We start from the raw sequence: 13,837 nt of genomic DNA, 5'->3' as shown, positions 1-13,837 counted from the left end.
TTAAAAAATCTAGATATTTAAACACTTGTCTAAAATCAGGATATAAGACGTTTTTAAAATGTTTTTAAAATATCTTATATCCCGATTTTTACATACTGTCTAGGCATTATCCAAGTTTGGGCCAAAATCATCCCGAATTTACCCCATTTTACAGAATAAAATTGACGTATCAAACGAGTAATTAGAATAACAATAAACAATTTTTTAATTTGGGATGAAATATATAAATTACAGAAATGATTTTAATTTTCTCGTCTCGACATCAAACTCTTCATTTTAAAGAAATTTTTATACTATTGACTGTAAGATTAAAAATTTTACTGTTTCTATTAAAATTGATAATATTTTTTAACTCTTTGTATTCACATATTTAAAATTTTATAAAAAATAATAAGAAAATAAAATTATAAATATTATAATTTTATAAGTACATGATTATTTACAATATTATAATACTTATAATTTTATTTAATAAAAATACAATAAAGATTTATGTGTATTGTATTTATTTTTATATTTATAGCGTGCCTTTCTTCCTATAAAAGTTTCTACAAAGGAATAATAATTCCTTTATTATAATTATGATCAATTGTTCCGGAATTTTTTGATATCTTCCCACGCACAAGAGATAATGTCAAAAATATGAAAATCATGATACATATCGTTCGTCATTGCCGTGAAACTTTCAAGCCATTCCGATTTACGTGTCTTTGCCAAATGTGTCGCGACAGACCGGGATCACATTGTTGCGACATATCGTCTAACGTCGTCGGGGCCCGTGCCAGAGAGAAAAAGAGAAGTGGAGCACTTTCATAAAGAAGAAATAGGTGGGTCGCTCGAATATCGCGCGGTCGGGGCCCATGCCGATCGATCGCAAGCCCGCGGGCATTATCGGGCAGTTTTGTGCTGATCGAGGTTCGAGATTTCGCTCGTCACTGTCGTTTTTGTCGTCGATTCTGCTGACTGGTCCACTGCCCACAAGACCCGCGTGAAATTTTATCCACAATTTAACGCAAAGAAAATCAGCGGTTTCAATTTGGGACCAATATCTGGAAATTAATAATTGAAACACAAAGAAGCCGAAAATTTTGAACGTACACGCGATCTCAGTTACGCAATCATCAAAGAAGAGACTTTTGGAAATTTGAAATATGTTTTGCATTCAAACAAATCGTTTTTGCAGCATTTTTCGGATATATTCTTTTACAGATTTTAATTTATATGCTGCGAACAAGAGCAGATTCAAGGGGGGGACAACAATTGTCTGGATCCGCCCCTGGCTGCGAATGAAAAAGACTACACACAAACATAATTATATTTTAATTATACAAATTATTTATTTTTTGTCTTTTGAATTTATTATTCAGAAAGATATGTTGAAAAGGATTTAATTAATAAAAAAGAAGGAATTCAAATTCTTCATTTTCAATATAATAAAAAGAAACGTCAAATATGATAAGGAATGGTAACGTAATTAGTAATATTATCACAATTAATTTAAAATGCAATCTTACGATATGCGATTGCATCGTCGCATTAGACATGCAGTTAGCAACAAATATGTTGTAATAATATTAACGATTCCAGTAAGCAAAAAACATCTCGAAACATTTTAGCAACGTTGCAACAACGTTCCTGCAATGTTACTGATGTTTCAAGATGTTTCTTGCTTACTGGGATGTTACCATATTTTTTTCAATATTTCGATAAAATGCGTTTGATGCTTCTCCATAAAGGAGATAATTAACGAGATACGAACATAAATTCATTTGGCGTAAAGAAAGAAAGAAAAAAAAGAAAGGAAAAGAGACCTGTTGGCTTTGATTCAGCCGATTATGGGAACGATCGAAGGTCGTGCCAGGAAGTAAGTGCATGGCAGTGAATCGGCAGTAAATTACATACCGGATGACCCGGACATTGAAACCGAGCTTGCCTTCTTGGTCGAGGAACAACGCTTTGATCCGAATCCCTGCGGCGCGTGTCAATTATCGATACAAGTCTTACTATAATTTCAACTCGGGCCGTTTGCATTATCGAGACTCAAAATATGTTTTATTTATATATATTAAAATTAATGACCTTCGCTTTTCTTAACATGGAAAGATACGCGCATCTTTCACTTGTATCAACTTCGAAAAATGCAACAAGCATCGCGAGACGTACGTACAATTTTAATATAATATGCAATATTGAATGCCAGTCCACTTAACGTAAAAATAAACGCTTATGCGTCAAAGCATTCGATCGACCAATCAGAAGAATTTTATTGATTGACCAAGGAATATTTCAAAGTATTTGCAACACTAAGTGGACCGCAGCCATTTTAAATAGGTCAATATAAATATGCACACATCGAGATCTCTCTTTATTATTTTATTTGATGCGAATCATCTTTTTTTAATAGATATTAAAATCCCCAGCAAACACTAATTAATAATAATATAACATACTCCAGCTTCTCAAAACTGTGCTTGAATTGAAAATTGTAAAAATTCGCATAAAAATATTATAAGCATCAAGACTCATTTTGACCAAATATGGCCTTTTTCATTCATTTGTGTTGAACATTTCTCGATTTTTATTTAATATTGTTTAATAACATAACTGTTAGTGTTAATGTTTGCTGGATCGATATAAGTACCTTATACATTTATTATGAGTTATAATTTGCAACTTGTGTGTAGATATATACGAAGTTTGAAATTAGAATTAATTGTATGTAAAATTAAATCGCATGTAAATTTCTTTTATGTTTTATGTTTCGATTTCCATATATTACTCAGAATTATTATTACTTCCGAGCGGAGTTCGTTCTCTTGTTACGTATGTGTGTTAGCTGACATGCGTTTCGCGATCCAGAAGATTACAATCCATCAAGCTTCAAAATTACGAGACAACGCGTTTCGAAACGGTTCGCATAATTATCTGGACTGGTGATACCCGGGTAGGCGGCCTACGTATCCATTAACTACTGGCCTGAGTACTGATCGACACTTGTCGCTGTTGCTCACGCAAGTTGATGCAAGTAGCATCGTGTCACTCTTTATTGCACAGTACTATGCAACTTGTCACATCGATTGCGTTCCGTATTACGAATGCTTAGCAATTAAGATTAAATATTTAATCAAGAATATCAAGCTGCAGTATTTTTGTAACGATTTCAATTGTCGAAACCACTAATTATGAACTCTATTCATCAATTTAAAAAAATTATTTTACAAAAAAAGACATGTTTATGCTAACATAATTTCTAAGCAAATGCAACAATCGCAAAAAAGCTCCGTGATATAGAAATATAGATCAGAATGTCCAAGCTGAACGAGTGGAGAATTAAGAAAGAACGCGCGGCATTAAAATCACCGAAGAGTTAAAAAAAATTTGCTAAGAAAACAGAATGACAAATGAGCTGTGAGAAAGTTTATAAATGAGATCTTCATAGATCCAACATTCATGAAGAGGAGACAAGTTATGCTCTGCAAGATTGCAAACACAAGTACGACATAAAGAACTTTATAAAAGTATTTGATTGTATTCGTTCGTTTACGTGCGATTATGTAACTAAAAGTAAAAATATCGCGCTTAAGAGCCTAAAATATTCTTATCGAGTCTGCAAATCGTCACCCACACTTTTGCATGACATCTGAAAGAATCTTGGTTTATGTAAAAGGACGCACAATCTTTAAAAGAGAAAAATATTCCTTAAAATATGATGTTTGCAGTCTTTCTGATGGAAAGTCTTGAAATATAAAAAATATAAGTATTACAAGGTCTTAACGACCATGGACAGATAATCAATATCAGTGCGCGAGATCATTTTTGTATTATTACATTAATCATTTTATTCTATATTAAGAATCCTACAAACTGTACGGATTTTCGTAATTTATTAACAAAGCTCATCAAATTCACAAAGACCATCATACGTAAGAAAAGAAAGAGAAGAAGAAAGAAATTCGGAGAAAAATAAAGAGTAAAAGAATAAATGCTCTGTAATAACCCTCGATGGAACAGGCGGGTTGAGCGGAGGAGGATCAGGTAACTCGTGGCAAGGACGTGGCCTAGTCCCCGGCGACGACGACCGGTGTTCGTTGGTCCTTCAAGATGCGAGAGCAGGGGCCCGATTCGATCCCGGCTCGTCGCTCTCATTGGGCGTGGTCCGATTTCTTGCTCAATTTGCGCTCTTCGCGACCGCGAATCAGGTAGCCGTCGAAGATACCGTCACCCAGTTACATCAGTGAGCGGGTACAATTTGTTGTGTGTGTGTGGTGGCGGTAATGTGATGTGATATGGTGTGGGCCTCCAGGGCTCCGGGCAGAGTGGTATAAAAGCCGAAAACCATCTGTTCATTGGTATCATTCGCATCAGACTTGCAAAATCGAGCAAACTACCGATCACCTGAGCAGCAATGGCTTTCAAGGTATTACGTCCTTTTGAGTCTTTCTCGACATAAATTCGACCCACGCCGGGAAAGTACTTTCGATCGATCCTCGATAATTCTCGGTGAAATTCTTCGCAACGCAAAGTTTATTTATGGTTGGGTTCTCCGTAATTACAATTCGAAAATAATAATGTGTGCTCATAATAGTCTTTCTTGTGATATCATTAGTCGACATAAAAAAACAGAGCAATTAACGATATTTGCGGGACGACTCGAAAGTAGCGCGTTTTACATTTTCTTAAGTAAATTCTGCAACAACTTTCACGCTACGAGTTTGCTCGCTCAAGAAGCCTTTTATATCCTTTAGATCGGGTTAATTATTGTTTGCATTTTAAACATTACGAAGAGATTGGAAAAAGTGCATCTTTATCATAATTTTGACTGAGTTTATTTAACTTACATTAGTTTATATATTTTTTTCATATTGTGCACTATTGTATCAATTCTATATATTTGTTTTATATTCCTATGTAATTCTGTATTTTCACCCAATTTTAGTAACACATTTTTTTTCCTAATTTTATTCGATTTATTTACTACGTTTTTCCCTCCAGTTCATCGCTTTCGCCATCCTGATTGCCGCCGCCAACGCCGGTGTTATCGCGCCTGGTACCCCTCTGGCTTACGCTGCGGCTCCCGCGGTTGTCGCCGCTCCCGTCGCCAAGACCATTGACGCCGACTTCGACCCGCACCCACAGTACAGCTATGCATACGACGTGCACGACAGCCTGACTGGCGACGATAAGAGCCAGCAGGAGACCCGTGACGGCGACATTGTCCAGGGTAGCTACTCCCTCTTGGAAGCCGATGGCACCAGGCGCATCGTCGAATACGCCGCTGACCCGGTCAATGGATTCAACGCCGTAGTCCGCAAGGAACCAGCCGCCGTTGCTGTCAAAACCGTGGCCCCGGTCGCCGCACCCCTCGCCTATGCTGCCCCGATCGCAAAGATCGCCACTCCTGTGGCCCATGCCCCTCTGGCCTCTGCTCCTTTGGCCTACGCCGCCCCGATTGCGAAGATCGCTACCCCCATAGCCCACACTCCCTTCGCCTACGCCGCGCCGATCGCAAAGGTCGCTACGCCCGCCTTCTCCTACGCCGCCCCCGCTGCCTACCTCCACTGAATTGTGACCTGATCACCACTTAGGAATGATACTTATCGAATAAATCTCAGTTTTTGTAGCAAGTATATAAGTCTTACGAAATTATCTTCACCTATCTACAATGCATTTTCGTTAATTAAGCTGGACTTAGAAAAAAATCTGACTTCAATTGCGGGATTAGCAGCTGCGTTTCTTATATATATATATATATATATATAGAAAAATCACTTTTTTATTATATATTAGAATTCATTTTCTCAGGCTGATAGACGGCTAAAGAAATATCTTTAGCTATCTTTTTCTCGATGCGTGTGTGTATATTTTTCAATCATTTAGAATAAGACTTGGAATAATTGTGTTTTGAATGTTGTAATAATCATGATTTTCTCACAAATCATTTTTCATTCGTACTTATTGCTTCTTCCTAATTGTCATTATTATTAAGATCTCAATGCTTAAAACTAGTGAAAACACAAAGTGTTGCAATGTCTAATTCCTTTTTATTGAAAATTACTCACACGTTTATCCATCAAATTCAGTAAAAACTGGATTATTTGGTAATTTCAAATTAGAATTGTTTTCATGAACGACGTGCCATGAAATTACATAATTCAAGAGATATGTGCACTCAAATTTTTAAACGCGAGTAATCGGCATAACGTAACGTAATACGTTGTCCAATTTGCTGAAAAAGGGGGGTAAAAAAACCATACGGATCGAAAGTTGTCAAGGAAACGTCGAATTCCCGGGCCCAATTAGTGAAATTAGGTCAGGTACTACCTGCCGCGAGCTCACCGGTGTTATCTCGCCTTTCCGTGACATTACCGCATTACCGATTCACGAGCGTTCGCTGAGCACTTTCTCCAACGAAGTGCCAGCATACGGATTACATAAACGTCGGTTACCACGCCTCGTCCAGCCGGCCCGACACACGCAGCGGCCAGTCGACTCACGCGCATCGCATGTAATACGCGCGTAATGCGTAAAGGCGTGTTGCGTTATAGCCGGGAACCGTGGCCGGACCAGATTCGTACAATGCCGTGCGAACCTTGATCTACTTACCGGTCTGGCGTGGCCCGCAACGCGCAATGTTTCGTGCGTACCTCGGTCTTCTCGCTCACCTTTGGCTACTCTGGATACCCAGCCTGTTATGGCAACGAGAATCAAATCTGAAGAGAAGTCTCTCGCGAATCCTGCGGTTAGTTTATGTGGATATGAAATAGTTAACGGCGTACCTAGAAGACTAAGAGACATGGGAGCCTGGAAAGAAAGCCAACTTGAAATTTAAACGGATTATCAAAATGTTTTCATAAAAATTTATTATCAAAAGAGAAAATCTATATATTTGCTACACGGTACAATCGAAGGCACTTTACCGTTGTCAAACTCTTATTCCTAAATTAAGTGTTGTAACAGCTCTGATAAGCTGTGAATAATTTGAGTTACGCAAAGAATACTTATATCGTGCGTATACAAATATATATTCTAAATAATTCCTTCTATCTTTTATGAAAAGTACACAAAGTAAATTTGATCAACTTTGCTTTTACGTCTTTCACTTAAACAAAATTCCAGAATTTCTCTTTCAACACAAAACAAATAAATTATTTGCACTTATTGCTAAAAAACAAGTTTCATACACCTACGCTAGAATTAAGAATCTTTTTTTATATCACGTAAACGTATAAATAATATTGAATTACTAAAAAAAAAAAAAAAAATCGAACATTTATTGACTCAGGCCTCTTCTCTCTGGTGGTTGTAATCTAGAAAAAACACATATATATTCAAAGCGTTGCAACGCAATGTTTCTGAAATTGTTAAATTTATTTGGCGATATATTACAAACTTTTATAATATTAAAAAGAAACTATTCATTATTTAAAACAGAAAAAAATACTTATATTTTCTCGATAAGAACTTTTACTTACTGATGAATTGTTACATAATCCTCGGCAAGAATGTGCGATGTGTCTAGAGGTGTAAGAAAAGCAAATTGACTTTGTGGATGTAATCTAGTGTGATCCAAAAGGATATCCATTATCACCCGTCGGTTTACTTTGTCCTACAAACAAGCACACGACATAGATAGTTATTTTTTTGTACAAAACGAATTCAAGATATATATATATATATATAAAAGAACAGCTTACCATGAATACATCGAATTCATCGAGAAAGTAGAAAGGTAACTGAATACAATCCCATAGAGCCAAGATGAACGCGACAGTCGAATAAGATCGTTCGCCTCCTGAAAGTGATCTGGTGTCGTTGCCAGACTTTTTATCGTCCCGTGCACTAACATGCAAATCAAGTACTTTGTTTCTGTGATCGATCATCACAGTACCCTGGTAAAAAGAAGTAGAAAAACCATTTGTGAATAAGAAAAATAGAATTAAAAAAATATTTCTATATATCTGTATACCTTGTATTGTCTTAAAGAGAGCACATCAGTGAAAGACTTTTGTACATAAACACTATACATATCTCTCAATTGGAGGAACATTTTCTGTCGATATTTCACTCGTTCGATGTGTTTCTACAATATATAAATATATTGTATGTATTCCCTTGAATAGTTAATAGTTCATAAAAATTTTATAGATAATTTACTTACTTCACAACTTTTTTTCAATTGAGAAGCAAATTCAATGTTCACTCCATATTTTTGCTGTTTTTGCGCCAGTTGTAGCCGTAATTCATCTATACAACCAAACTGATTTTCTATTTCGCGAATTTTATCTTGCAAATCAGTTAGTAAAATTTTTATTTGGTTTACCGATCTGTAAAAGATGAGATATCAAAACAATGTAAAATAAATAAAATATAAATAAAAATTAATTATGAAATAATTTTGAGTGCACACATAATATCAACAAATAATGCCAACCTGATAGTGTTTATCCTAGAACATTTTGTAGTAGCGACAGAAACCGATTTCTTTGTAGCTCTCTCTTGTATTTCGAATTCTCCCGTTGCGCATTGTATAGCTTGACGAGTATCGTGTAATTTTCGAGCAGCACGTTGACACTCACGCCGATGCCTTTCTTTCTCTTGTGTTAATTCTCTTATTTGGTCCTATATAAAAAAAGATATATAAAATATTTTACTTATTATATTCTATATTATATTCTATATTAATTATTATACTAATGGATAAACATACTTTAAGAGGATCAACAACTGTGTGTAAATTATGCCTCAAGTCCCTGCAACGCTTAACTTCCATGTCGAGAGATTCAACGTTCTTTTGAAGTTCTTGCACATTCTCTGTTAGAAGTTTTTCCGCGGCACTTTCCTGCGCTATCTTCTTTTCTATTTCTGCAGCTTCGTGTCGCTATTAATAATAAATTAAACAATGTAGCTATATTGTTCTAAAGAATAAAAATAATACTACTTCAAAATATTTCTAATTACTCACGAAAACATCAACAGAAGTGCCTTCAGTCGACTCAATTTTATCTTTCAGTTCATTAATCAAATTAGTACATTCACTCTGCGCGGATCTTAGCTTGCGGACCGTTGTGCTCACGTTAGTCAATTCGGAATTAGTACGATTTAATTTTTCACGTACAGCGTTACATGCTATGGTAGCTTCCTGCTTTTTGTTTTCCGCTATTTGAAGTTCTTCTTTTAGCGTTCTAAATGAGAAATTAATAAAATTATTAATGATTGCATTAAATTTTCTTTTCATGTACAGCATGAAATTATTGAATAGTTTACTGCTCCGAATTAGGTTAAGTTGTGACACTTACTGCATTGCTTCCATGGTAGAAACTTGAAGATATTTAGCACGTACACCACAATTTCCACCGTAAGTTCTATAATTTGGATCAGGAAAAAATGTGTCACCATGAAGAGTAAACGCTCTTTTGCAATTTTTTGGCACTTTTGTTGCATCCGACATTATCGCACAAGCCTCTTCATTTGTTGGTATAAGAAGAATACATTCAATTTCACGTTGATCAATTAAAGAATTAGCTACAACAGGATCTTCTATAACCATTGCTTCTAAGAGATTGGAATACTGTGGCGAATATGTACAGTGGCGTTTAACATCGTGCATCTAAAAATTTAAAAGATTTAAGCCCGATTGTATCAACATTACTTTGATTTTAAGCAAAGATTAAAATTTTTTTCTTTTTAAAACCGAGAGAAACAGAAAGGAAGAATTTTAAACGTCGCTTAAAATTAAAATAACATTGGTGCAATCTTAGTTATGCACATTATTCAAGTTAAAAGTAGTATTTTCAATTGCTACTTGTTACACTTGCTTGTTTTTCTCATTAAGAAGTAAATGGAAATGGTTATGTATTTACATACAGTATTTATTTCTATCATTCTTTCAATAAATACTTAAATTTCAAAATAATAAAGATTATGTTCTTTTACCTGATTAAAGAACTTGCTACATATTATTTGAAGAGTACTCTCGTTGTAGAAAATTTCCTTCATAATACTGTTCAATAACTTAGCATCCTGATTATTATCCACGCAGAACGAGTTAAGGGTGCCATAACCTAGAAAACTTTCTACAGCCGGTGCCCAAGCGGCATCCTTCAATTTTATGAAAGCACCTACACAATTACGTATATATTTATATATATATATAAAACTTAATAAAATAAAACTAAAACTAACTTCATACAATAGTTAATTAATTTCAAAATGACTACATACCAATAGGACCACGTGGTTTTTCCTTGAATCGGTTCTTCTTATATTCCTCCTCGATTCTCTTCAACAGACGCGGTATGTTTCGCCCAAATACACTCAGTGCATTATCGGATTGCTGCTCGACAGCACTTAAGTCCTTTTTGATCTTTTCTTTAATTTTATAAAATAAAATGCATTTTTTTACATAGCCTAATTATGGGAGTCACTAATATTATTACTAATTTGTCATTGATATGACTTACGTATATGTCTATCGAAATTGTCCATTTCATTTTTGGCGAATGTCACATCTTGCTGAAGTCGCATCTTATCAGCTTCTAAATGCATTAATTCAGTTTGCTTAGTGCGTAATGAAGCATCAAGTTCATCCAGTTTCTCCTCCAACTTTGATAGGTTCTCTTTCATTTCTTTTTTCTTGTTATATTCTTCATCATTGCAGCTGTAAAGACATATTTAACATATATTATAAACTTAAAAGAACATGAAAGTAGAATATTATTTGGAAATATATTCTTACCTTTCAAGCTTTTGAATTTCCTTCTTCACCAAATTAGCATCATCTTCTAACCGTTTTATTTTGCTTGTTACAGAACGCCATTCGCGCTGTTTACTTAAATACGCCTCATTTGCAGTCTTATGTTTCTGTTTTGCACTATCATAAGCTTCGTTGCTATCTGTTACTTCTTGTTCTGCTTGCTGAATTTTTTGCTTTATTTCTCTATAAAATAAAAACACGATCATAAGATATAATTTATAGCTTATATCTTATCTTCTCTATAAAATAAAAAAACATGAGATAAGACATAAGATAATTCACAGCTTTTGTAACAAATAATGTATACTATAAATGTTATAACTTCTGAAAGTAAATTATAATTCGATTTCATTTCATATAATATTTTCATTTATAAATTGATTCTTACTCGATATTTTTATCAATTCCTTCATCTTTTGATTCTGTAGATAATTCTATATTTTGGAGCTCTTTGAATTCATCTTCATGCATCTTTAAAGTCTCCTGTATTTTATTAAGTTTGGTTTCCTCCGCAATCGCCTAAATAACAAAACTATTATTCCAAAAATTACTTTGTCAATTTCTATTTTCTTCAAATTGAGACTCACCTTTGCCCAATGAAGTTCCATTTCAAGATTAGATAGTTCTGCTCGTGATTCATCCATTTCCTCTAATCTATGTATGCTTTCATTCAATTTTTCTATTTGTTTCTTTTCTTGTGACAAGGTCTGACACATAATAAAAAATGAAAATACTTATCTACAATAAGATTAAATAAATTAAGAATACATACTTCATTATATTGTTGTAACTTATTATATTCTTCTTCACATATGTTAAGAGCCTCTTTATAATTATTTTTAATGGAATCTAAGAGAGTAGCTTTCATGAATAGACTATACTTTTCATCAGGCTTAGAGGTAATTAAAAATGTTCTTGAAACATCCTGATTCAAGACAGATATTGGATTATCAATTTGTATATTCATCGTTGATATAATATTATCCAATTCATCTCGTTTGGTAGAAATAATTTCTCCTGCAAATGATAAATTTCTGTAAGTACATACAGATGTTACAATTATTTGGATCATTTAAAAAAAATTTATATTCCAAACTTCTATATTTTCAACTTCCAAGTACCTCTCCAATTTTTAATCTTATATGATGAGGTAGTTCCAATGGTACGCAAAACTGTAATTATGTCGCCATAAACTTCAGGCTTGAAAGCAGCGTCCCCTTTATTTACTAATGTTATCTCAATAGTAGCCGAGTTTCTGCCTTTTTTTATAAACTCTAAATTGTCATAGCAAGCAATATATTATTAAGTTATTCTACAATATATACAATATAAAAAAAAAGACAAATTGTAATATAATAACCTTTAACAGAAGTTCCCCTGCTTGTAACATTTGCTCTAGCACCGAGTCCTACAGTTAATGCAGTCAATATAGCACTCTTGCCACTGCCATTACGTCCCACAATAAAGTTAACATTCTTGTTTAGTGTTATTTCCAGTGCATCGTGACACATGAAGTTATGAACACGAATCTTTTTCACCTTTCCAACCATACACTATGACATATTAAACACGATATATTAAAAGTATTTCAGATATGTTTCAAGTTACAATAACTCTGAATAAAACTGATTGGCTTGTTTATACTAAAATCACATGTTTAATACAAGGTGGTGATTTTATGCTTTTAACTAGCTGGAATAATTGTTGGATGCTTTCCATTTAGTAACGTAAAAAAATAAGGCGATACAAAGATCATTTTACCTTTCTTGACAATCAATGAGTAACAAAGATAGAACAATACCTGTGTCGACAAATGGAAACGTCTAGAAACCTAGAATTTTATAACCTTAAAATAATCCACTCAAGGATTATTTTAAGTAAAATTTAATTAATGTTTCAAAGTTTAATGTCTAATTGATTTTATGCTTTTCGATTATTTGGGATAATTGTTGAGTGCTTTCTATTTAATGACACAAGTAGACACATGTGTCGTTCCGTCTTTGGCTCATCTTTTTTTTTTAGATGATTGACATAAACGTTCTGCTATCCTTCTTGGCATTCAATGAATAATAAGGATAGAATCCTTGGGTTGATTTATATCATCAAATGGAAAGCACCCTTTGTTACTCATTGAATGTCAAGATAGAATGACATTTGTGTCAACCTTCACTAAATGAAAAAAAATTTCGTTATCGACTAGCATGCAAAGTACCTCTTCATTCTGCACCGCATCATCCTCGATTTGTCTGGAACGTTTGGCCTGATGCTCGTCGGATTTCTCTGTTGTTTTCCTCCTTCGAGTCTTCGCGTCGTTTTCCATACTTCTCGTAATGTAAATCGATGGCGCATTTAAACAAAGAGCGACCGCAATCCCGCCGTTCAAATCCTATCTTGGCGACGCCTCTGTTGAAATACGGGCCGTTTTGCAAGATTCTGCCGTCTATCCGATCGATCTCCTGGACTTGTTGGAGTTTGTCAAGCGATTCGTCTGCTCTGTATACTTCGTACCCGTAATCTCTCGCACCGGACATAGAAATAATCAAAAATCGAAATCTATGTGAGCACCATTCCCATTTGTTTTATCAAGTTCCTGTTCATTCCTGTTCGTTGTTCGTTCCCGCCAGACCGTTGTAGATTATTCTCCCTTCTCTCACCTTTATTTAAACGATGTCCTTGAGCATACTCCATTCGACATTCCTAAACGCGTCTCGCAGTGGCCCGCGCGCTGATTGGTCGACTCCGCTCATGAATCTCGAACAATCTATGGTGCGTTCGGAAAGACTTTTACCTAATGCCTAAATCACACTGGACGCAGCAAGTGTCAAGCAGCGGAGCAGCTCCGCTAAGCGAATCCATGAGCGCTCGCTGCTATTGGTGTATTCTTTTAGATCATCCAATGAGCAGCGAGAGTTCACTGATCCGCTCCGCCACAGTTGAGTCTGCTGAACGCGACCAATGGGTGCATTCAGTACTACAACCGCTCACTGAGCGCTCAGTGAGCTTTTGTATCTGTTTGGTCTATATTTTTAGTTCTAACGGAATATGCCAATAAGATGCAAACGCTCAGTGAGTTCTTGCATCTTA

General features: G+C 35.0%; 2 protein-coding genes across 2 annotated transcripts; one reads left to right on the top strand and one right to left on the bottom strand.

Annotated features, from left to right (window-relative positions):
* The first annotated feature begins 4,319 nt into the window (after positions 1-4,319).
* Positions 4,320-5,627, top strand: LOC108721787 (cuticular protein 1). The gene is made up of 2 exons (XM_018446542.1): positions 4,320-4,417; positions 4,993-5,627. Exons 1-2 carry the CDS (start codon positions 4,406-4,408, stop codon positions 5,560-5,562), a joined length of 582 nt encoding a protein of 193 aa, XP_018302044.1. The 5' UTR covers positions 4,320-4,405; the 3' UTR covers positions 5,563-5,627.
* Positions 5,628-7,252: 1,625 nt separating this feature from the next.
* Positions 7,253-13,424, bottom strand: SMC6 (Structural maintenance of chromosomes 6). The gene is made up of 19 exons (XM_018446538.1): positions 12,966-13,424; positions 12,114-12,306; positions 11,875-12,027; positions 11,526-11,770; positions 11,341-11,460; positions 11,142-11,272; positions 10,736-10,936; positions 10,461-10,657; positions 10,222-10,368; positions 9,934-10,118; positions 9,297-9,607; positions 8,963-9,182; positions 8,708-8,878; positions 8,432-8,619; positions 8,159-8,324; positions 7,967-8,080; positions 7,695-7,889; positions 7,473-7,606; positions 7,253-7,307 (listed from the first exon to the last, which is right to left on the bottom strand). Exons 1-19 carry the CDS (start codon positions 13,071-13,073, stop codon positions 7,271-7,273), a joined length of 3,216 nt encoding a protein of 1,071 aa, XP_018302040.1. The 5' UTR covers positions 13,074-13,424; the 3' UTR covers positions 7,253-7,270.
* Positions 13,425-13,837: the final 413 nt, after the last annotated feature.

The sequence above is a fragment of the Mycetomoellerius zeteki genome, unplaced genomic scaffold (genome assembly GCF_001594055.1).
Source record: "Mycetomoellerius zeteki isolate Tzet28-1 unplaced genomic scaffold, Tzet1.0 scaffold182, whole genome shotgun sequence".
Classification (NCBI taxonomy): Eukaryota; Metazoa; Arthropoda; class Insecta; order Hymenoptera; family Formicidae; genus Mycetomoellerius; species Mycetomoellerius zeteki.
Note: the sequence above shows the minus strand (reverse complement) of the source record. Positions and strands in the feature narration are given on the sequence as shown.